The sequence below is a fragment of the Cricetulus griseus genome (genome assembly GCF_003668045.3).
Source record: "Cricetulus griseus strain 17A/GY chromosome 1 unlocalized genomic scaffold, alternate assembly CriGri-PICRH-1.0 chr1_1, whole genome shotgun sequence".
Lineage (NCBI taxonomy): Eukaryota > Metazoa > Chordata > Mammalia > Rodentia > Cricetidae > Cricetulus > Cricetulus griseus.
In genome coordinates, this window is record NW_023276807.1 from 83,152,698 (window position 1) to 83,177,317 (window position 24,620).

Below are 24,620 nucleotides of genomic sequence, written 5' to 3' on the forward strand. Positions count from 1 at the left end.
CATCTAAGAGCCAAGCGCTGAGGATGTAGTTGCTAAGAGACAGGACGCTGAGAGGGTGGGGACGCGCTGCAATGCGACAGGCCTGAGAGAAAAGCCAGAGGGGGCAGGATTAGGAGTAGGCTAGGCGAAGAGGTGAGCCCAGCTCTGGACCGCACCCTCCCGCCCGCTGGAGCTCGTCTCTCATTGGCTCCTCCGCTGTGGAGCTAGCCTGCGATTTGCGGAGCATCTGGCGCTCCGCCCCCCGACACTCGGGAAAGGGGGGCTCCGCTAGTGGGCGCGGGCAGGGTGCGGCGGCGGCGCGGCGGCGGCGCGTGAGGTGGCCTCTGCCGGGCTTCTGCGCCGATTGCGCCGTTCGAGGCGCGAGCGCGGGTGGTGCCGGCCGCTGCAGGTGACACGGACGCCGTGAGGGCCCCCGCAGCGCTGTGGAGGTGAGAGCGATGCCGAGAGGCTGGGGCACCCAGGTTCGGGAGCTGGAAGTGGGGCGAGGGCCGGGAGCAGCGCTGCCCCATCCCGGCGGGCGGGCGGGCGGTGCGTGGTCCCGCTGCCCGGAAGCCCTCGGGCGCAGCCCTCTGCCCCGGCCCGCCGCCGCCGCCCAGCAGCCGGTCCCTCCCGCGCGCCTGGCAACTGAGCCCAGCTTCGGCCGCGGGACTCCGGCCCTGTGGTCCCCGCCTGGCTCCTGTCCGACGCCTTTGTCTGCCCCTCTCCAACCCGCGCCCGGACTCGGAGCCCACGCCACGCAGGGAGCCTCGGACCTGGGGTCAGCAGGGCTGCTCCCCCGGGTGGGAAGCGATGCTACGTCCTTGAGAGTCAGAGCCAACCGCCTCGGTTCTCAGTTCTGGACCAGGGTCAGGAAGTCTGTTCTTCTAGTTTGGGATGAGTCAGTGTTAACAGCCTCCCTCTGTTGTGCCAGAGGCCTTCCACCTGTTCCAGTGTCCCCCTTCCTTCTGTCTAGGAGGGGGAAAAAAAAATCAAGAGCCCCCTTTTCATTGAAACATGAAAAAAAAATGCTTGTCGTGGACTGAGAAAGTGACTTAGATTGCCATGTTTATGCATGTAAATAAGCCAAAATAAGGAAATAAGTTATGCTCTTTAAAAGTATGTGTTGAACAACAGAAATTTTAATTTGGGGTAAATAATTCCTTGTGCCTTAAACAGTTTTAGCATATGGTTAGAGGACAATTTTGAGCTTCAGATTTTTCTTTTGGTCATAGTTTTTCATGTGTTTATACGTTTTTCCAGAATGAGATGAATGCACCAGCTGTTCTGAGAGACCATATGCTTTATTAAAGACTACTCATCAATGCTTTACCTTTCATACTTTCATTCAGACCCTAAAGGAAACAGTGTCATAGATTAGAGAATCTAGAGAACTAGAATTCACAATAGTTTTCCCCTTGAAAGATTCAGTGTGTCAACAAGAAAAAAATTCACACCTAAATTATTTAAATCAACTATAAACACAAATGCATGAGAATCATATTTGAAATATACACAATTTTAGGAATTTTATGGAGACAACATTATTGAAATTTTAACTAAGGACTGGGGCTTTAGTTCAGTGGTAGAATACATTGCCCTCATCCCCACCACCAAAAACAGAAAAGAAATTTTAATTAAAATTTTCTGGAAGTTTAAACCAGAAAACAGCATACAAGGGGTTTTTGTCTTGAATTCTACTTTAGACTGTTTTCTTGCTTTTATTTTTTCTTCTAAGTGCTGGGCATCAAACTTAGGCCCTCACACACTAGGCAAGAACTCATCTACATTCCAGGATCCTAAATGTCGGCTGAGGGTCCAACAAATTATAACCCCCCTTTCCAAATTATGTGCTAAGAAAAGGGATTCGGGGGTGGAGAGATGACCCAGAGGTTAAGAGCACTTGCTCTTCCAGAGGTACTGAGTTCAATTCCCAGCAACAACATGGTGGCTTACAGCCATCTATAATGAGATTTTGTGCCCTCTTCTGGCATACAGGAATACATGGAGGCAGAATGTTGTACACATAATAAATAAATCTTAAAAATAAAAGGGATGCATATATTACTCATGTAAGCAGAGAACTGAAAATTAAGATTGCCACATTTATTTTTGTACAGTGTAGATACTTACATATCCTCATAGATTGTGGGTCTGCAACTTGGAGTGGGTTCCAAAAGATATATTAAGTTCCTTTAAAGTTTTGTGACTTTATTAATTCAGCAAACATTTTTGGCACTATGTGCTTTGCTGGTCCTTCTGAGATAAAAAGATAAAAGGCCCAGCCTAAGAGCTGGGTGTGTCAGTATACACCTGTAATCCCTATGCTCTGGAGGTTGAGGCAGGAGGATTGAGAGGTAGAAGCTAGCCGGGACTACAAAGCAAGATAAAAATGAAATTCTGCCTGGGCAATGCTTTCCGAGTGATTCAGCTAACTCTTGAAAAAAATTTAAGTCAATAATGCCCAAAGTATAATAAGGATAAATAATGGTTGTGATAAATCGTGGTACAGATTTTTCACCAGACGTGGTGCTGGTGCTTTAATGGTATTATTTAATTCTCACAATAATCTTAAAGGCTGATGTTGTTTTCCTTGTAGTTGAAACAATTGAAGCCCCAGGTTTCACTGCTAGAAAAGGTAAAGCTGGGTAAGTATCCATAGCCTACTTTATTCCTTTTATTGGCAGCATGCTTCATTTTACTGCTTGTTAATCTTTATGAATCTGTTTAATCCAAGGATCTCAGAAACGCTAGCACTACTGCTAAAGCTTCCAGTCCCCATCTAAAGCAGCCTGGAAACCCAGAAGCTTCCTACCATTTTACCCTTGTTTTGCAGATGAAGAAATTGAGACACAAATTATTTGGACTAGATAATGTCTTCATGGTAGAACCAGGATCCACAGTTGCACAGTCTCACATCAGAATCTGTACTTGTAACTACTATACTGTGCATATCCTTCGGTAAGGTACGTCTCTGGAAGCCATGATTTTTGCATGCAAATTTTTTTGTGTTTCTTTCATGTTTTTTTATTTATTTCCTGTGTGTTTGCATATATCTCTGTGCATCATATACATGCCTAGTGCCCATGAAGGCCAGAACAGAGCGTTATAGCCCCTGTACCTGGAGTTATGGACAGTCGTAAGAAACCACCTGGGTGCTGGGAACAAACTCAGGTCTTGCTCAATAACAGTGAGTACTCTTAACGCTGAGCCATCTCTCAAGCCCCTGTTGTCTTTTAATGCTTATGCAAACAAGTAGGATTGCTATTTTGGCTACGGTTTGATAGTCTATGGCTGTGTTTTATGTAAACAACTGCTTAGTTCTTGCTACTAACTTGCTTCTACATTTCCATTGCAGTGTAATTTAAATGTCACAGTCCTAGGTAGTATATACTGTCTTTATATATCGAGTCTCATTTGTGAGGTGCTTTTATTCACAAAGTGGTCCCTTTCGGTCTCTCTGTACTGTCAGTCATAAGGCTTTTAATCTAATTTTAGTGCTTCAGGTCAACAAGTTTAGGTGGCTTATCTTGACTGGCATGTGGTGATGCCAGAACTTAAACCAGACCTTCAGGCTCTGAGCACACTGCTCTTAGTCTGTCAGTGATCTCTACATTGTGCCATATTTTTTCTGTAGAGAAGCCTATATTTTCTTTTGGGGGGGTAATATTGCTTTATTTGGGATTTTTTTTTGTCTAGTAGTCTTTTTTAAAATTTATTTATTGGTTCTACTTAGGGAACAAGCTTGTTTCACATGTAAGTCCCTTCTCCCTCTCCCTCCCCTCACCCCCATCCCTCCTCCCCCACCCCCAGCCTACCCCCCACTCCATCCACCCACCACTCCCCAGGCAGGGTAGGGCCCTCAACGGGGGCTCTGCAAAGTCCACCAAATCTTCCTGTGCTGGTCCTGGGCCCTTCCCCATGTGTCCAGGGCCAGAGTGTAACCCTTCACGTGGGATGGGCTCTCAAAGGCTCTCAAAGTCCCTTCTTGCACCAGGGAAAAATACTAATCCACCACCAGAGGCTCCCTGGAGTGCAGAAGCCTCTTTATTGACATCCATGTTCAGGGGTCTGGATCAGTCTTGTACTGGCCTCCCAGACAGCATCTGGGGTCGATGTACTCTCCCTTGTTCAGGCCAATTGTTCCTGTGGGTGAGAAGCCTATATTTTCAAGTGCCATTCCCAACCTAGAAGCCAGTAACAGTTAAACTATAAACATGACTAGCCATAAACCTTCACCATTGTTTTTTTTTTCCTATAATTTTGTATTCCAACTTCAGCCGCAGTGCCTGACACATAATGAAATATTCGTAAATGCATAGATAAAATAGTGTGTCTTAAATCAACAGACATAAAGAACTTCCGAAAATATTTTGGATGGGTAATTTCTGTTTCTTTTCTTTCTTTTTGTAATATCCCCAGCCCACCTCAGGAGCCAAAGCTTCCACAGTTGTCTCATTGAAACATAACTGGCTTTACATTCTATTAGTCTGTGTCCTTTTCCATCTTAAACCAATATCTCCAGCTCTCTCCTTCTCCATAACATACCATCATATAGAATGGAAAGAACTATCCTATTGGGTCAATGTCATTGTATAAATTACTTACCTCCTTCGAATATGTTTCCTTACAAGTAAAATTAGGAAGACTATTACAGACTCCTCTGCCTCTCCAGGTTGTGACTCCATTTTGGCTCTTGGCCAAAATGATGTTACATTATCAGTTTTTCTGCCCATATTCATTGCCAGGTCAATCAGGTCAGTTTCACATTGCTTCAGAATAGAATGGCTGAAAAGAACTTTCTAAAGAGAATTTGTTTCAAACATATAAAAATAACACGACTTAACAGTTATTGATATAATTACAGTAACCACAGGCAGATTAACTGCTCTGCTAAGTTGCCAGGCTAAGCTTCTTCTTACTCTGTCTATACAAGTTCAGTATGTTCAGCCATCATTATTTGTACCATGAACATTCACTCAGGGGAAAGTAGGAGGGAGGTTATTTAAGAACAGAATGAAATTACAATCTTTCTAGCAAGCTATATGTTTCAGTTTCTTCATGGTTTGATTAAATTATATATCAATAGTCAGTGTATAAACCAGATGTGCTTAGCGAGTTTTTAGGAAAAGAAATCAAACTCAACTTTTCCTGGACATTTAATTTGGAAAAAAAATTAACATATAGCAGAGTCAGAAAGGATTTTGTAATAAACACCCAAACGCCTGCCACCTGAAGTCTGTCAGTAAGATTCTACCTTATGCCAGGTGTTGGTGGTGCATGCCTTTAATTCCAGCACTCGGGAGGCAGAGGCAGGCGGATCTCTGTGAGTTCGAGGCCAGCCTGGTCTCCAGAGCAACTGCCAGGATAGGCTCCAATCCAAAGCTACACAGAGAAACCCTGTCTCAAAAAAAAAAAAAAAAGATTCTACCTTATTATTGCATATTTAATACATTTGCCATCCTCATATGGACCCATCTTTCAAGTCATAATATCATAAAGCCTTTATGTTTGAAGAGATTTTGGATGGATATTTTTTGTTTTAGGTCAGTTTTATTTTTTCTTTATATAATGACAGGTAATATTTAGGAATGGATTGTAGCTAGTCTACAATGTTCTGGAAACATCTGAATTTCAGATGTAAGTAAGACTGTGTATTCCCTATTTCTAGCTCCAAAAGATGAGTCGTGGGTATCCAGAAAACAATAATTTTCTGAATAATAATAACCAAATGGTACTGGATATGATCCTTTATCCATTAATTGGAATTCCTCAGACCATCAACTGGGAAACTGTGGCAAGGCTTGTGCCTGGTTTAACACCCAAAGAGGTAAGTAACAATTCCCCCAGATACCTCCTAAAAAATAAAAATGACAACAGCAACACTAAGAACAGAACCCCCAAAATGTGAGATTTAAAGGAACACCTAGATGAAAAAATTTTTACAGTTTTTTTTATTTCTTTTTATATTTAATTTATGTGTCTGAGTGTTTTGTCTGCATGTGTCTGTGCACCCACACTTGTGTAGTTCCCAAGGAGACCAGAAGAGGGTGCCTCTGGAAATTGAGTTTAATCTCAGCCCTCGGGAGAGGCGGCAGATGAATCTCTTAGTTCAAGGTCAGCCTAATCTACAGAGCGAGTTCCAGGACAGAGAGAAATGCTGTCTAAATAAATAAATAAATAAATAAATAAATAAATAATATTTTTAAAATGCCTATCACTAAGGGAAAAAAGGCGAAAATAGAGATTAAAATAGAGGGGAAATGTGTTAGTGCTAAGAGAAGGCAAACAATGTAAGAACACAGGCTGGCCTCAAACTCTTGTCTACTTGCCTCTGCTTTCCAAGTGCTGGGATTGAAGGTGTGCACCGCCAACATTTAAAGTATTTCTTGGTATAAATTAAATTTTAATGAGAAAAGTAAAATGGGCTGTGAAATACTGAGAACCTAGTCATCCTGATAACCTAGTTGATTGTATTAGATTTATACTCAGAATCAAACTTAAATTTAAGAATTCTTACAGGGAAAACAGAGTCTTGTAATTCATTCATGGACACTAGTTTGAAAATCACAAACTTCAGCTTTTTGGTGCATTTTTGTTATTGTTTGTTTGTTGGTTGGTTTGTTTTTTGAGACAATGTTTCTCTGTGTAGCTCTGGCTGTCCTGGAACTCACTATGTAGACCAGGCTGGCCTCAAACCTAGAGCTCTGCCTTTCTCTGCCTCCCATCACCTTCCAGTGTTTTTTTGTTTGTTTGTTTGTTTTACTTTTTTTATATGAAATTTTGCAACATAACCCAGGCTGGACTATCTTCTGCCTTAACCTCCAAAAATGTTGGGATTATAAGAGTGTGTTACCATATCTGGAACTACTATGTAACCCAGGCTGTCCTGGAACTCATAAAGATACTCCTGCCTCAGCCTCTGGACTCCTGGGATTATAGTATCTGATAATTTCACTGATGGTTTCATTTTGACTTACTTACTTTTCAGAGTTGGGTTTTCTTGTTTTCTTTCTTAAGTTTAGGACTTCTAATCTATTTTACTTCCACTAAAGTAAAAATCATGGTAAAAACTCCATCTTTTCAATCCTGACACAGACAAAAAAATAAAATAAAAAGCAAAAACTATTTGTATTAAAAATGGCTATGTATATGAGATAAAACAGAAGGGATTCAAATATAAACTCAAAACTTAACCACAGCTGGGCATTGGTGGCACACACCTTTAATCCCAGCACTCAGGAGGCAGAGGCAGGCGGATCTCTGTGAGTTCGAGACCAGCCTGGTCTACAAGAGCTAGTTCCAGGACAGCCTCCAAAAGCCACAGAGAAGCACTGTCTCAAAAAAAAACAAAAAACAAAACAAAACAACCAGAAAGGTCATAGCTATCATTTATCTCCTTTAAAAGTGTATATGAATATCAAGTCAAGCTCAGCAGGGTATATGTCTTAATATGTTACCTGTATGTGTTTGACTACAAATAGACTACAGACCCAGTCTTGAAATGCCTTCAGGATGCTCTGCCATCAAATGGGTGACAATGAAAACATTTCTTTCAAATAGAAGAGGGTAAAACAAGGACATAATTTATAAAAAAAAGATTGAAACTTACCTTTTTTATAGCTTGTCCCCGTGCCTACTCTGTGGCCTCTACTGTGATTGTAACACGAACTCACCATTAGATTTGGTCTAGTCAGAAATCATTTTATTCCCATCAATTTTGCTTCCTTCTGTGGCTTCCTTGGCAACTTTGGCATCTTCTTCATAGGTAGATTGTCTCTCTAGGATGTGTGAGGTCCTGAGATACACCTTTGAAGAGATGGAGAAAGAAAAGTAAAATGTAATGTCACAAATCAGATCCTCCTGAGGGAAGCTGGAACTAGATTTCAGTAGGGCTGGGGATATTGCTTAGTGACTTGTCTCTTATTATCAGACCTTGGGTTCAGTTCCTAATCCTAGGTTAGGGTGAAGTCTGTGTTCACACCACTCAGAACACGCCTAGTCTCATTTGATCTCCAGAGCTAAGCAAAATCAGGTCTGGTTAATACTTAAATGATGAGAGGATTAGGTATTATTCCCAGTAGAAACACAGTTAATACAAAAATAAAAGCCAGGTGTTTTATTTGCTAACACTGTCAACTGATAACAGATACATACCAAAGAGGAATATGGGTAATTAAGATAATCTTTTCAAGAACATATAAATATGATTCCTTTGGGTTAAGCAGTTTTAATTTTTTTACTAAAATATTTTATGTCCATGGATGTTTTGTCTGCATGTATGTATGTACCATTTGCCTGGTGTCCTTTGGAGGCCCTTGGGTTGGAATTAACAGATGATTGTGAGCTGCTGTGTGGGTCATGGGAGTTGAACCTGGGATCTTTGAAAGAGCCAGTGCTCTTAACCACTGAGCTATCTCTTTAGTTACAACACTCATACAGAGGCTTGTAACCACCTCCAACACCCTCTCCTGGCTTCTGTGGGCAAAAGGCACTCACATGGTATACACATATACATGCATGGAAAACACTTATATATATAAAATAAGGTAAATAACTCTGTGAGTTCCATAGCAGCCTGATCTACAAGAGCTAGTTCCAGGGCAGCCTCCAAAGCCACAGAGAAACCCTGTCTCGAAAAAAAATAATAAATAAATAAGGTAAATAAATCTAAGATCATTCTAAAATAAAGTATCTTTAACTAGAAGAAAATAAAATATATTTTTCCCATTAATTTTTTTACTTTGCCTTATACATAGTTATATAATCTTGATGATTAAAGTTGATTATTCAGAACTATGGGTAAATATATCTCTCTCCTACGAGTTATATCATTCAATAATATTTCGTTAAAATTCATTGGCTGAAGATTATAATTCATGATTACTTAATGATTGATTTTATAATATTACTCGATGATAATATCATGTATTAACAAAGTAAGCTTGTATAAAAATCATTATGTGCTTTTTAAACTGTTTTGGTTAGCACAGGAAGTACCATTCTGGCATTTTCATACAAAGTGATTTTTTTTAATGTAACCTCCATTTTTACCATTTTGTATCATTGCAGTGTGCAAAAAGGTTTGATGAGCTGAAGAGCAGTGGAAGCTCACCTGTTGACAACCAGTATAACCCCTTAATGGCGGCTGGGGAGGGTCCTGTTGAGTCTTTAGCCACTTACATTAAATCTTCTCTTCTGGAAACACAAGGAGATTTTCAGGAGAATCCAGTTGATGAAGATACAGTTTTGAAACCAGGTAAGGAAAATTACAGTACTTAGCCTTATGAAAATTTTACATTTGTACATTCTAGTAAACCTTCCTTTCTTTGTTTAAAGGCCAGTTGTGTAAAAAATCTGTTAGTGTTTTTATCTTTATGAATGTTTTAAAAATTCTCATTTTCTTTGTTGTTTTTTCAAAAACCTTAATTGTAAATATGTAGGTCAAGTAACATTTCTAAAACAAAGTGTTAATTGTATCAAAATAATTTACTCTAGTTTGTCAACCTAGTTTCTCACATACTGTTTATTTGCTGTAATTTTGTTTTCTTTTTTTTTTTTTAAAAAAGGGTGTCATGTAACCCAAGCTGGCCTTGAACTCAGTATGTTGCTGAGAATAAACTTGAACTTGTGAGTTTCCTGCCTCCCATCTCCCAAGTACTGAGAGACATAATGTATCACTGTACTAACAGATGGGATGTATCACCACACCTAGCTTACGAAGTGCTGGGAATTAATCTCTGTCATGTAGACAAGCCTTCCATCAGCTGAACTGCATTCCTAGTCTTCATTTACTTATTTTAAATGAATTTAACATGGATGTTTTGTAGCAAATTTATATTTCATTTTCTCTCCTGTGCTCATAGTTTATTTATAGATTTTCTACTTAAAGAATAATAAATTTTCTTTTCCCAGAACTAAATCAAAGTGTAGTTTTAAGTCCAGCTGTGCTCTGACCTGTTTTACTTTTACATTTTCATGTAGCCCAGGCTAGCCTCAAACTTGTTATGTAGTTGAGGATGAGCTTGAACACATGATCTTCCCAAGTGCTAGGATAAAGTCATGAATAACCATGCTAGGATACTTTTTAGTGTTTATTTATTTATTTATTTACATATTTATTTTGTTTGTTTGTTTTTTGAGACAAAATCTGTGTACCCTAGCTGTCAGAACTTACTATGTAAACCAGGCTGGTATAGAACTCACTGAGATCCACCTACCACTGCCTCCCAACTGCTGGGATTATAGGCATATACTACCATGCCAGGCTACTTTAACAACAACAAAAAAAAATTAGAGAATCTTGCTCATTTCTTACATAATCTTTTTTTTACAGCCATTCTATACTGCGGCTAACAGAGATTCAAATGCCACAGCGACAAGGTTGAAGAGGTGTTTTCTGGAGTTACATTTGGAAGTCACTGGTTTAGAAGTCCTCAGAATGAGTTTCTTTCATTTCAGTAATAGTCACAATGTTGAAATAGAAATGTGTTTTGGAAAGAAGAAACCACTGTGCTTTTGAACACTTGGCGTAATTTGGAATGCCAGATCACTGTGGCATTAGCCGTTTGTGATTCACTTTTGTACTGCCTTGAAAATATTAATGTTAGGATGGGAAATGCCCCTGACAAATACCATCTTTAACTGGCCTTGGAAACCATGTGTTTACATTGTTACCATCCCATGAGTAAAACCCATCCTCAGCTAGAAATGCTAACCCACCCCCCTTTTCTTGTATGTGTCTGTTTCTGTATTTAAGGAAGACATAGTATAGCTTCCACAAGGAATTGTTCTTCAGAAAGTGAAAATTGTACTACTCGTAATGCTGGAGAAAAGACTGAAGAATCTGAAGGGTAGGAGGCTGGCTGTTTGCTAGATAAGATTTAATATTAATATTATCTTTAACCTTAAAAGTATATGATTGGTGGTTACAAATATCAGTTATCAGACTTTAGGAGTTTCACATTATACAATTGCTGAAACATTGGAATCAGATTCATCTATGTGTTGAACAACAAAAAATAGCTTAAGTCCTTAACATATTACTTGCTTGTGTTATTTATAAGTTGTGGAAGTTTTTCATTCTTAAAAACTAGTTGGCCTATTTTTAAAAATTAGAAATAACATAATTTAGAAAGTAAATTTCAATGCCCAAAGAAAAACCTAAACTAAGTAATTAGTTCTTTAACTTTATTAATGAGATTAGATATATATTTTAGAACTGTTTAATATAGTTGCTTTACAAATTTTAAAAATCAGAATGTATTTCAGTATGCTTCAGATTTTAATTTTGTTTTGTTCTGTGTATTTCCTATATAATAAATTGCATGCATAGCAAATATTTACTTTGCTTTGGCAAATAGCACACCATGTAACTATCACCTAATGAATATGCAAAATATTTTTGTCATCCCATTTCTTCCTTGTATGAAGGATTGAACCTAGGATATTGTACAGGCCAGGGGAGCACTCAGCCACTGAGCTAGTATCAGCAGCCCATTTAAAGTTTATTTTGAGTCAGAGTCCATCCAAGTTTCCCAGGTAGCTTAGCTTGAACTTTCCCTCTCCATAAGTAAGTGTGTGCTGTGGTGAGCATGTGCCACCTAAGAGAAAATGGAGGTCAAAGGGTAGTGGGTAGGAATCAGTTCTCTCCACCACCATGTGGGTCCCAGGGATTAAACTGTGGCCATCAGGATCAGGCTTGGCATCAAGCACCCTTTCCATCTTGTTGGCCCAGTTTTGATTTTGAGAGAACATTGATTCTAATACTTCTTCTCATATCCCAACTTTATATAAAACACTTATATTGTATTTGGATTTTGTAAAATTAAACTAAGCACAGAGTAATTCACTTTTAGTACACTGTGTTCCTATTTATTCCCTTTCTGTAATGGAATGAAGACAGTGTGTCACACTGTTTTGGTTGTTCATTTGTCTGTTTTTATGTATTCTGTTTGTGTATGTGAAGGTGCATGTGTGGAAGCGAGAAGATTCTCTCTGTGCTGGAACTTTCCAAGTTGGCTAGGCTGGATGTGGCCGAGTCCTAAGGATCTATCTGCCTTGGTCTCCCCATCACACTGTGCCTTTTAAAATGGTTTCTAGGAATTCAGCTCCATCTACTGTACCAGCTGAGCTATACCCCTACCCCTACATTTTTAGTTGACTTTTGCATTTTTGAGACTGGGCTTCACTCTGTGGCCCTGGATAACTATATAGTACAGAGTGGCCTCCAAGTGATGGTAATCCTACCATTTCAGGTTCTCATGCCCTAGAATTACACACATGAGCTGCCATACCTAGCAAAATACATCACTTTCAAAGAAGATAAATTCAAGGAGTATATAGTTGTTGAAACAAACTTTCAGATGTATTATTATCTAAATTTATGTAAATAAGTACATAATCTTAAGAATTCTTATAACTGTACTCATTAATATATATTTCATGAATGCCTGAATGCAAACATTGTTGGTGCTAAAGTAAGTGATACTGGTTTTTAATTTGATTGTTCAAGGAATCATTATAGATATTTTTCCTTTTACGAAAGTGTAAAGATGTTAGTCATAATGCAAGAATCAAAGTCTGTTATTTAGTTCTTTGGGAATTGGAACTTGAACAATAAAATTGAAGCCATGTAAAGTACTAGTTCTTTAGCAACAATGTTTTGTATTTAAGTGGATAGCATAATTAAATTAATCATAATCTGAGGCACAATCAAATAGACAAGAAACTTGAGAAATTCTGAACATCAAACCTATATTAAACAGAGTTCTGTGGTTCAAATCTTCAAAACCACCTTGTTCTCTTACTGCTAAAATGTCAGTATTCTTGCCTCCTCTTCTCACTCTAACAATCTCATTTCTGTGTAACATTTTTTTATGAAGGCCAAATATGGTGATCCATGTATGTGATGAAGCAAAAAACTTGAAAGAAGATTTTATTTGCCCACGAGATCTTTTGGTATCGGAAATGAAGTACTTTGCTGAATATTTATCTATGGATGCCCAGCGCTGGGAAGAGGTGGACATTTCAGTTCATTGTGATGTTCACATTTTCAACTGGTTGATAAAATATGTTAAAAGAAACACTAAGGAGAATAAAGATTGTGAGATTCCCACTTTAGGTAAAAAAAAAAAAAAAAAAATGTTGCTTATTTTGTGGTGAAATTTGTATGTCACTGAGTAGCTGCTTCAGGTCCAAACTGAGATGTAAAAGTTTATTTGAATATTAGTATTTATGCTCATATTACAGAAACTGGTACTTTATCTGTTCTAGAAAGGGTCCTGGAGACTCTTTAAAAGGCCTACAAGGTTAACAAAGTTTACATGACAATACCAAGATGTTACTCACTTTTTCTCTGTGTCAGTGTTTGTTCAGAATATGAAAAGATTGTTGTGTGTGCAAGATTGTTGAGCTTTATAGCCCAAGTCAAAGCAGACACAGCAAGCTGTATCATTGTTTTCTCCAATACTGTGCACTCATAGTTAAAAAGGAAAGGGAAAAACATAGGCTCACTTGTTCTTGATGAAGCAGTAAAAGTAACTGTTAAATCTCAGTCCGTGGATGTACATCCTTTTCTGGGCTGTCATAATGGTCCTGCACTTAAGATGCACTCCAGTGTCCCACTGTCTTGAGAGAAAGCTAACTCGGCCAACTTAAAAGTAGAAGTTATGACAGATACTTGATACATTTTTTTTCTTTTTGTGAATGAGCTAGTTAATAGTATGTGTTATTAGTGATAAAACCCAAGTTCTCAAGTGTCACTGACAGCTTCTCCATGCACAAATACTTTTGTGTTAAAATCCTATTGGATTTACTAACAAATCTGACTTTCAAAATACCTCTTTAAAATGAAGTGTCTGAATATTTAGAACATGAATAACTCAGTGAGCCAGACTTTCCCATCTGAGCATTGTGCAATGCCTTTAAAAATCTGTAATGGGTTAATGATGCAGTTGTAGTGAAAGATGAGTCACTGAACAAAGTAGAAGTTTATTGATAGGGTTTCAGTTTCTGTTCCACTCAACCTTCAAGAAAATGAATGACCTTTGTCATGTTTTAATTTGAGAAAAGCAGCCTACCCCCAAATTGAATGCAGAAGATGATGTGAAGCCAGGCATGGTGGTTTATGCTTGTAATTCCAGCACTTGGGAAACTGAGGCAGGAGTGTTGCTATGAGTTGAAGACCAGCTTGGGCTAGAGTAAGATCCTGCCTCAGGAAAAAGAAAGGAAAAGATAGAATTCTGCAGTCAGTTAAATTAAACACTGAAGAGATTTACAGAAAATGTCAGTCAGTGCCACTCACTAATTTTTTTCATTTGAATATATTTTTCACAAAAATATGTTTACATGTAATATGATTAGGTTTTAAAACTGACTTCTAATTTCTCTGTTTACATTGTTTCTAATGTGGTAAATACTGACATATAACCTGCATAAACAAAATCTGTTTAGGATTCTCAGTGTTTAAGATTGTAAAGGAGTCCTGAGACTAAAAATTTTAGAACAGTGTTCTTAATGATAGTAAGATAATTGTTAAGGGACATGTATATATGAAAACATCATAATGAAACCCATCATTTTAATATTAAAATATTATTTGAAAAGATAGTAACTAGTAATAACCTTTTAATGGGCATAGATTTTTATAAGGTAATAAAAATCTATATGCTAAAATGGCAATATCAGGATATTTTCAAATACATAATAGAGGTTGGGAGTATGGCTCAGTGAGAGTGCTCACCCAGCATCCATGAGGACTCAGATTCAATCCTTAGCCCTAGGAGCAAATAAAAAAAAAAAAACTCTTATTAATATATTTACAATATTAAAAGGATTTCTGAAGTTTAAAAACTTATGATATTATAGTGACCAAACAAATGGAAAAGATTCTAAATAAAAATGTTTTAAATAAATATTCAAATTCTAGCCGGGTGTTGGTGGCGCACGCCTTTAATCCCAGCACTCGGGAGGCAGAGGCAGAGGCAGGCAGATCTCTGTGAGTTCGAGGCCAGCCTGGTCTCCAGAGCAAGTACCAGGATAGGCTCCAAAGCTACACAGAGAAACCCTGTCTCAAAAAAAAAAAAAAAAATCAAATCCTAAGGTTGTTAAATGCAAATTTTCAGCTAGGGTTGGAGAGATGGCTCATTGATTTAAGAGCATCAACTGGTCTTCCACAGTACTAGGTTGGATTCCTAGCACTCATATGGCAGCTCACAACTATCTATAACTCAGCTTTAGGAGATTCTGTGCCCTCTTCTGTCCTCCTCAGGTACTTCATGCACATGGTACACACATGCATACAGGCAAAACACACCTACATACATAAAATCTTTAAACATTTTAAATGTCTTTTAAAAATTTCAAGCTAGAGACCAGATTTCAGATTATCTAGTTATGAATATATGTGTGCATATATACACTCATGTATACACACACACACACACACACACACACACACCTCTTTTGTGGTGAGTCATTGTGGGAAAATTGAGAGAATATATATATATATATATATATATATATATATATATATATATATATTGTGTGTGTGTGTGTGTGTGTGTGTGTGTGTGTGTGTGATGGAAATTTGTTTACTCCGGCATAGTCATGTGCATATAGTAAGAGTGAAAGAGAGGAAAAATAACTTGATCTGTTTGTTTTTGGATTATGTCACTGCTACAAATACAAACTTTTTTTTTTTTTTTTAGAAGTAGTCCTTATCCTAGCCAAAAAAGTAAGAGAATGATACTTAATTAAATCTCGTAATTAAGCCACTAGTTCTTAGGTCTGGAGAGATGGCTCAGCAGGTTAGGAGCACTTGCTGTTCTTGCAGAGGACCTCGAGTTCGATTCTCAGCACCCACACCAGGCAGCTCACACAACAAACAAGCTACTAGTTCTTAATTTGATGGCATATCCTCAGATACAATTTCCCAAGAAGCTTTTCCACCCACTTGGGAACCTTAAACTAGAACCATAATTTGGAAAGTATGGAATTACTTGCCCATTGTTTAGTCCAAGAAGGATTTCTGTTACAAAGGGGTTTAGAATGATTATTATCGGAATGATGGAAAGTGGTGGGGTGTTTTCTTCTTAGATATGTTTGACAGAGATGACAGATTTACTAACATCTCTTAGCACCTCCTTTCCCTAGCTGTGTACCTGGAGACCCGCTTAGTGTGGCAGCAGCATATAGCTTTAACATTTTACCAGTTTTTATTACATTTCAGAATCTTTTAAATTGAAATATTTATTTGCCAGCACTGAATGCTTTTCTGAAATAACTTCCATAGTTAAAGCTATCATTAATCACTGTTTAACTTTTCTCACTGTGCCTTTTGCACGTCATTATTTTAGCTAGTCTTTGCACTTAACATGAATCTAATTCAAGGACAGTTTACCATGTTTCTCTATACCCTATGATTTTACACTAAATTTTCTTTCTTTCATTTATCCAAGCTAAGTGATGTAAGTAAGGGTATATCAAATTTTTTATTTAAGTAACAACTTCCTTTAAGATGAAAAATGAAAATTGAGTAAAAATCAAAAAAGACATTTCAATGTTTTTCCTTTTATTAGAGCCGGGAAATGTAATTTCAATTCTTATTTCTTCGGAGTTTTTGAAGATGGATTCATTAGTAAGTATTCATTTTTAAAAATCTAAGCCCCTCTATTGACCTAATGTTTTTCCCCTTTGAATGTATAAAAAGAAAAGTAGTTAGTTCAAGGGTATAACTGTAACAGTACTCTGTTCTGTTGAGAAGGGGTTAAGATTACTGGGTATCATTTGTATGTTATGTCTGTAATTGGAGCAGCCATTGTATAATTTGAAACTAAATAGAACAAACTTCAAAAGATTTTTGTTCTATCACTAACAAAAGGAAAATTAATTAGAATATATTCTGTTTTTACTATTTAAATAATTTCTTTAGGCATGTTTTATTCTGTGCCTCTCATTTATAGTTCAATGAACAAATACCTAATATCCAGCTATTAAACAGTATAATTTTGCATTTACTTCATAGTTCCTACCTATTGCTTAAGAATGGCTGATCAAATATAAAAGTATAACATATGCACATTTATTTCAAGCTATTATATTAAATATGTTTATTTTTCTTATGTATTTAATAAATATCTGGGTCAGGCTAGGATGCATAGTCAGGTTTGATCTTACAAAACCAAAAGCAAAAAATCTTTATAATTCAAGTGGTTTCATATGTTTTCATGGTTGACATTTTGTAGCTATTATTTAAATAGGTATTTGGTTTGCTCCTGATAAGACTGTATAGAGCAGAGCACTATGCTGTGTGCAGATGAACTCATTGGTTTTCTTTAGAGTTTACTAACTACTATAGTCTTTGTACTCCTCAGCCAGCGGAATTTATTGGCTTCAAACAAGTATACGGAAAAAAAAAAAATCAGAGTCCTTAAACTTTGAGTTTTGAAACCTAAGTCCTAAAAGATTTCTTTTATATCATCAGAACAGTATTTGAAAAACTATGAGACTTCCCTCTCTTTACTCTGACACTAAGTAAATTCACTACAGGTTAGAAAGAGCAAATAAAACAGAACTGAGAAAATCCTTAAATGAAATTTTGTTTCTCTTTCGTAGGGGAATGTGGATAACTTAATAACTAAATTTAACCATAAGAAGTCATTTGAATATGCACTGTAGTGTAAAGATTAAGATTTATACCTGCTGTAGCCATTTAAAAGACATTATTATTTTAAATGAAAGGGATTGGAAATAATTTAGGTATGCGTGCTTATACATTTTACCTATTTAATAGTGTAGATCAACACAATTGGCAAAACTAGTTGTTGGTGATATAGATGTGGGTTTGGCATTTCATGAGGTTTATGTTTGAAATTATTCTGACAATATTATTTGTGTTACTATTTTCGACATTAATTTTCTATTCTGTGTTTTCCAGGTTGAACAGTGTATTCAGTATTGCCACAGAAATATGAATGCCATAGTGGCTGCTCCATGCAACATGAACTGTATCAATGCAAACCTCCTCACTCGCATAGCTGATCTGTTCACACACAATGAAATTGATGACTTAAAAGACAAAAAAGATAAGTTTAGGAGGTAACTCTTTAAACTTTAGTTTTAAACCTAATAAGTTTTGTTATGTGTATTTCTATTTAATTTTAGTGAAATTCTATTTTAAAATGTATATAAAATATATTCCTGCGCCAGGTGTTGGTGGCACGCTCCTTTAATCCCAGCACTCGGGAGGCAGAGGCAGAGGCAGGCAGATCTCTGTGAGTTCGAGGCCAGCCTGGTCTCCAGCGCGAGTGTGCCAGGATAGGCTCCAAAGCTACACAGAGAAACCCTGTCTTGAAAAAAAATATATATATATATATATATAATATATATATATATATATATATATATATATTCCTATTTTGCTTTAATAAAAATCCAATAGCTTATGATCAATTTTAATGATTTAAAAGATTTTATCACATTTAACAAGAGTGTGTGTATGTGCATGTGGGTGCCACAGCACACATGTAGATCAGAGGACAACTTCCTAGAAGCAGTTTTCTCCTTCCACAATATGGATTCTGGGGCTCAAACTCAGGTACTCAGGGTTGGTGGCAGACACCCTTATCTGCTGAAGCATCTTGCTAGCTCCCGGCAATCATTTTGTATAATGAGCATATGAATATACGGTGATAATGAACTGTGTTAAGATTAAGTCTTCATTTTAAAGGGGCAAAGTAGTATGATATGAGACCAGTAAGGGCTTTGAGATCAGAGCAGGGAGAACAGACCTTATTCTAGGTTTAGACAGAAGCAGAGTTTTTTAAGATCTGTTTTTAAGAGATTTGTTCTCTGTGTGGAGAACATGAAGAGTATAAGAGTTAAAGAGACAAGAGGCTAGAGTAGTAGCTCAGTTGGAACCTATCGGGTTTGGATTAGGGTAGATGCAGTGAAGCACCCGACAAGTTCAATGCATGTAATTTAAAAGATTTGACAGATGTGTGAGGGGATAATGTGAGAAAAGGGAAGACCCAGAATGACTACTAAATTGTCAACGTGAGCGTGTAAATGGATGGAAAAGCTACTACTGCAGAAGGGAAAGGTTGAGAGGAGGATAGGTGAGGTGAACCAAGAGGCAGCTTAGGTCTTACAGAATTAGTGAACTTCTTGTGTATCTGGGTGGATAGCAGGTGGCTAGTTAGATATGTTCCTCTAGAATGTGGGTCAGAAGTCAGGACTTGTTAACAGAGAGTTACGAATAAATGGAACAGTGTCCCTGGATGGGATTCCAGCAAAGGGCAGTTAGTGCATTTGCTGTTGTGTCAGGAAATCTTTGCCTTTCTATGGTAATGTCGACATCTCTGAACTAACTGTTTTGTAGAGTATGAAGTAGGAGGTCAAGGTTCATTTTTCAAATACTTGTAGTTGTTGAAGCATCATATATTTAAAAGGTCTTTCTTGAGCTAGCATGCCTTTAGTCCCAGCATTCAGGGGGCTGAAGCAGAGGGATTAGCCTGAGGTTTAGTCTTGCCTGAGCTACATTGTAAAACCCAGGCCAGCCTGGACTACATAGTGAGATCACACAGCAAAGACAAAAACAAAAATGAACAGAACAATAAGTAATGAAAGGCCATCCTTTCCTCCACCAAACTTCAGTGTTACCACCACCCCTGTCAGGTGACCAGATGAGATCTGTTTCTGTGCTCATTTCATCCATAACATGTTAACTTACTCATTCTTCAGTGGATAGCACTGACTCTAAAATTATTTTTAATTGTGTGTCTTCCTCTGCATGGTGGGGGTGTACATGAGTGAAAGTGCCTGTGGAAATCAGGAGCATCAGATCCCTGGATCTGAAGATATGGGCTGTTGTAAGCTGCCCAGAATGTGTGCTAGGAACCAAACTCGGGTCCTTTGTAAGAACAGTATGCATTCTAAACCTCTGAGCCACCTCTCCAACTCAAGTAGCAACCAGTCTAAATTAAGGCAGTGTTGTAATTATTTTGACACTGGAATTGGGAGTTAATACTGAACCTGGAGATGCGTTTGGATTGATTTTAGGATCTTTTTTTAAAAATTTTTAAAAAGTGTGTGTGCATGCAGGTGTGTGTGTGTGTGTGTGTGTGTGTGTGTGTGTGTGTGTGTGCACGAACGCGTGCACGTGTGTACATGTGTTGAGTACCAGTGGCTGTAGAGACCAGAAGATAGCATCAGACCCCCCTGGGATTATGCATTCATGAGTCACTCAGTGAGGTTACTGAAATCTCACTGGGGTCCTCCACAAGAGCAATATGCACCTTCTCTCCAGCCATGATTTTAGCATCTCAATAATACCAAATCTTATGGTTCGCAAACACAGTATAACTTTCTACTTCTTTCTTCCTAGTTATTTACTTTCTTATTGCTATGATAAATGCTATTCTGATTTATTTGCTGTTAGCAAGAGAGTAGTAACAAAGGCTACCATTACATAAAGGTTTGACAGAGAAGTAGCAGTCAGGGACACCTAAAAAGGCCAGTGGAGTAGAAAGGAAGGTAAAATCAAAAGAGGCTTTGAAAGGGGGAAGTGATTGACAAAAATATGTGATTCACTGCTCTTGTATAGAGAAAGACAGAAATGGGGCCCACAGGGTTTAGAAAGTCTTCCAGATGTTTGCTCTGAATGATTTGCTTGGAAAAAGAAAAAAAGTACAAGTTTGTTATGGAAAGTGGGCTTGAGAAAGGAAATAAATGTTAAATACTTACTAATCTGAGTTTTCTACATGTATAAGGGCAATACTTATTTTTTTATCACTGTAAACTAACTACCTTTAGGGCTGGAAAGATGGCTCAGTACATAAAACGATTTCTGTGTATACATGAAAATCCCCAGGACCCACAAAAAAGGCCAAGCTTAATAGCATGTGTTTGTAACCATAACACTGAAATAGTATAGACAGAAGGATCCCAAGGGCTCACTGGTGAGTCTAACCAAAGTGACAACCTCCAGATTCAGTTAAAGAGTCCTTTTTTTTTTCACTTAATTTTTTTATGTATTTTTATTAGTTCAAATTAGGAACAAGCTTGCTTCACATGTCAATCCCTTCTCCCTCCCCTCCCCCCCAATCCCCACCAGCCCCCACCTTATTCCCCCTCCACTCCCCAGGAAGGGTAGGGCCCTTCACAGGGGCTCCCCAAAGTCCACCACATCATCCTGAACAAGGGGGAGCACATGGACCCCAGACTGCTGTCTGGGAGGCCAGCACGGGACTGATCCAGACCCCTGAACATGGATGTCAATGAGGAGGCCTCAGCACTCTATGGGGCCCCTGGTAGTGGATCAGTATTTACCCCTGGTGTAAGAAGGGACTTTGAGAGCCCATCCCATGTGAAGGGATGCTCTGGATAAAGATTCCTTTTTAAAAGAAAGGTGGAAGGACCAGAGAAAGGCCTCAGGGTTTAAGAGCACAAAAAGCACATACTGCTCTTGCAGAGGACATGAGTTCAATTTCCAGCACCAATGTCCATCAGCCCCAACTGCCTGAAACCCCAGCTCCAGGGGATTTGATGCCCTCCATGGGCCCTTGCACTTAGGTGTACATACCCCATATAGATACATACACATAATTTAAAAGGAACAAAGGGAGGAAGGGAAGGGGGAGGGGAAACAGACCACTAACTGTAAGATACTAAATGCAGACATTTAACTTACTGGCCATTTGTTTTTAATAGTAAACTTTTTTGTAAGAAGATTGAAAGACTATTTGATGCTGAGTACGTGAATCCAGATTCTCGAAATAACGCAGCAACATTATATAGGTAACATATTTTTCTTGGTATGCTATATAATAGATCCTCATTATTTAATTTACTACGTTAAATTCTTTCTTGAGTATTTTTGACATTTTTTTGTTGTTGTTGCTGTTGAAGATGCTGTTTGTGTAAGAAACTTTTAACCAGAGAAACAGAAAGACGAATTCCTTGCATCCCTGGAAAAATCAATGTGGATCGACATGGAAATATTATCTACATCCATATAAGGTGCAGTGAAGATAATACACAGTTTGTTTCTGTGTGTGAATTTCAAGAGTACTTATAAAAGCACAATTTTCTATAAGAACATCCCCCCATTTCCTTTCTTTCAGGTATGTTAGGGCTCAAACTTAGTGCCCTATACATGCTAGTCAAGACTCTGCCTCTGAGCTACATCCTCAGCTCTTGGTTTTTCTTAAATAATTTATTTCTTCTTTGTGTGCGTGTGTGGCAGAAGGTGCATGTGGTGTGTGTGTAGGTCAGAGAACAATTTTGTGAGGCCATATCTCCTTTCCATTATTATGTAGGTCTTGGGAATCAAAACTCAGATCACCAAGCTTCTTAGAAAAGTATCTTTACTAGTGGAGCCATCTCACCAGCCTCAGCCTTTTTATATTTTTAAATTACAATTAAAATTTTTCATTACATTTATTTATTTATTTATTTATTTATTTATTTATTGTGAGTGCCAGTAGAGGTCAAAGGACAGCTTAGGCAAGTCCATTTTTTCCTTCCACTGTGAGGGTCCTGGGGATGTTCATATAGAAGAATGTATACTTACATAGAAAGTTGTTAATAATAATTTTAATACATGTAATACATAAAGCTAGAAGGCTAGAGGCATACTTCAGTTGGTATAGTGCAAGTTTAGCATGTATCATAAAGTCGTAGGTTTGACCCTCAAGATTCAGATGAGATGGTGCATCCCAGTAATTTCAGTACTATGGCTGTAAAAGCAAGACAATCACAGAAAATAAAGTCATCCTGGGCTACATAGTGTTCAAGACCAGCCTAGGATGAACACACACCTACCATTTTAAGGAACGTAGTCACTAAAATATTTTTTCCCATTTTTTTATTTAAATTAGAAACAAGCTGGTTTTACTATCAGTCCCAGTTCCCACTCCCTCCCCTCTTCCCCTGCCCCCACTAACACCCTATCCCATATCCTTTCTGCTCCCCAGGGAGGGTGAGGCCTTCCATGGGGGAATCTTCAGAGTCTGTCATATCATTTGGAGCAGAGTCTAGACCCTCCCCCGTGTGTCTAGTCTGAGAGAGTATCCCTCTATATGGATTGGACTCCCAAAGATCATTCATATACTAGGGATAAGTACTGATCTACTATCAGAAGCTCCATGGATTGCTGAAGCCTCCTCACTGACACGCATGTTCATAGGGTCTAGATAAGTACTATGCTGGTTTCCCAACTATCAGTCTGGGGTCCATGAGCTCCCCCTTGTTCAGGTCAGCTGTTTCTATACAGGTCAGCCTGGTGAAACCCACAGAAACAGCCTTTGCTCATCACTCCTCCTTCTCTGCAACTGGATTCCAGGTCAGTTCAGTGTTTAGCTGTGGGTGTCAGCTTCTATTTCCGTTAGCTGCTGGATGAAGGCTCTAGGATGGCATATAAGGTAACCATCAATCTCATTATCAGGGAAGAGCATTTAAAGTAGACTCTCCACTGTTGCTTAGATTGTTAGCTGGGGCCATCCTTGTAGATCTCTGGACATTTCCCTAGTGCCAGGTTTCTCTTTAAACCTATTCTGGTTCCCTCTATTATGGTATCTCTTATTTTGCTCTCCTCTATTCTTCTCCCAACTCAACCTTCCTGCTCCCTCATGTCCTCCTCTCCCCTCCCCTCCTCCCCTTCTCATTCTCCTAGCTCACTCTCCCCTCCCCCACATACTCCCAGTTTTCTCAGGAGATCTTGTCCCTTTCCCCTTCTCCAGGGGTCCATGTCTGTTTTTCTTAGGGTCCTCCTTGTTTCCTAGCTTCTCTGGTGGTGTGGATTGCAGGCTGGTAATCCTTTGCTCTATGTCTAAAATCCACATATGAGTGAGTACATACCATGTTTGTCTTTTTGTGACTGGGTTACCAGGCTCAGAATGGTTTCTTTGAGTTCCATCCATTTGCCTGCAAATTTCAAGATTCCATTGATTCTTTTCCACTGAGTAGTACTCCATTGTGTAAATGTACCACATTTTCTCTATCCATTCTTCAGTTGAGGGGCATCTAGGTTGCTTCCAGTTTCTGGCTATTACAAATAATGCTGCTATGAACATCGTTGAACATATGCCCTTGTTGTATGAATGTGCATCTTTTGGGTATATGCCTAGGAGTGGAATTGCTGGATCTTGTGGTAGACTGATTCCCATTTTCCTGAGGAATCTCCATACTGATTTCCAAAGTGACTGTACTAGTTGGTACTCCCACCAGCAGTGGAGAAGTGTTCCCCTTTCTCCACATCCTCTCCAGCATAAATTGTCATTGGTGTTTTTGATTTTAGCCATTCTGACAGGAGTAAGATGGTATATCAGAGTTGTTTTGATTTGTATTTCCCTGATGGTTAAGGATGCTGAGCACTTTCTTAAGTGTCTGTTAGCCATTTAGACTCCTCTATTGGGAATTGTCTATTTAGTTCTGTACCCCATTTTTAATTGGATTATTTGGTTTTTTGGAAACTAGCTTCTTGAGTTCTTTTTAAATTTTGGAGATTAGCCTTCTGTCGGTTGTGGGGTTGGTGAATATCTTTTCCCATTCTGTGGGCTGCTGTTTTGTCTTGTTGACTGTGTCCTTTGCCTTACAGAAGCTTCTCAGTTTCAGGAAGTCCCATTTATTAATTGTCGATCTCA

The 24,620-nt window shown here is 38.4% G+C and overlaps 1 protein-coding gene across 10 annotated transcripts in view; it reads left to right on the plus strand.

Annotated features, from left to right (window-relative positions):
* Nucleotides 1-275: 275 nt before the first annotated feature.
* The window catches only part of Kiaa1841 (KIAA1841 ortholog), a 61,380-nt gene continuing 37,035 nt past the window's right edge, over nucleotides 276-24,620 (plus strand). For 2 of the 10 annotated variants that reach the window (XM_027388011.2, XM_027388007.2), the window contains exons 1-11: nucleotides 276-428; nucleotides 2,576-2,624; nucleotides 2,813-2,942; nucleotides 5,648-5,806; nucleotides 9,049-9,235; nucleotides 10,736-10,829; nucleotides 12,861-13,099; nucleotides 16,557-16,615; nucleotides 17,915-18,075; nucleotides 21,688-21,774; nucleotides 21,886-21,996. In XM_027388011.2, the coding sequence (XP_027243812.1) occupies nucleotides 5,657-5,806; nucleotides 9,049-9,235; nucleotides 10,736-10,829; nucleotides 12,861-13,099; nucleotides 16,557-16,615; nucleotides 17,915-18,075; nucleotides 21,688-21,774; nucleotides 21,886-21,996 (1,088 nt within the window). In that variant the 5' untranslated portion in view covers nucleotides 276-428; nucleotides 2,576-2,624; nucleotides 2,813-2,942; nucleotides 5,648-5,656. Of the gene's footprint in view, nucleotides 429-733; nucleotides 758-2,575; nucleotides 2,625-2,812; nucleotides 2,943-3,057; nucleotides 3,167-5,647; nucleotides 5,807-9,048; nucleotides 9,236-10,312; nucleotides 10,830-12,860; nucleotides 13,100-16,556; nucleotides 16,616-17,914; nucleotides 18,076-21,687; nucleotides 21,775-21,885; nucleotides 21,997-24,620 lie in introns of those variants that run through there. The other 8 variants (XM_027388008.2, XM_027388009.2, XM_027388010.2 and 5 more) reach the window with 8 other exon arrangements.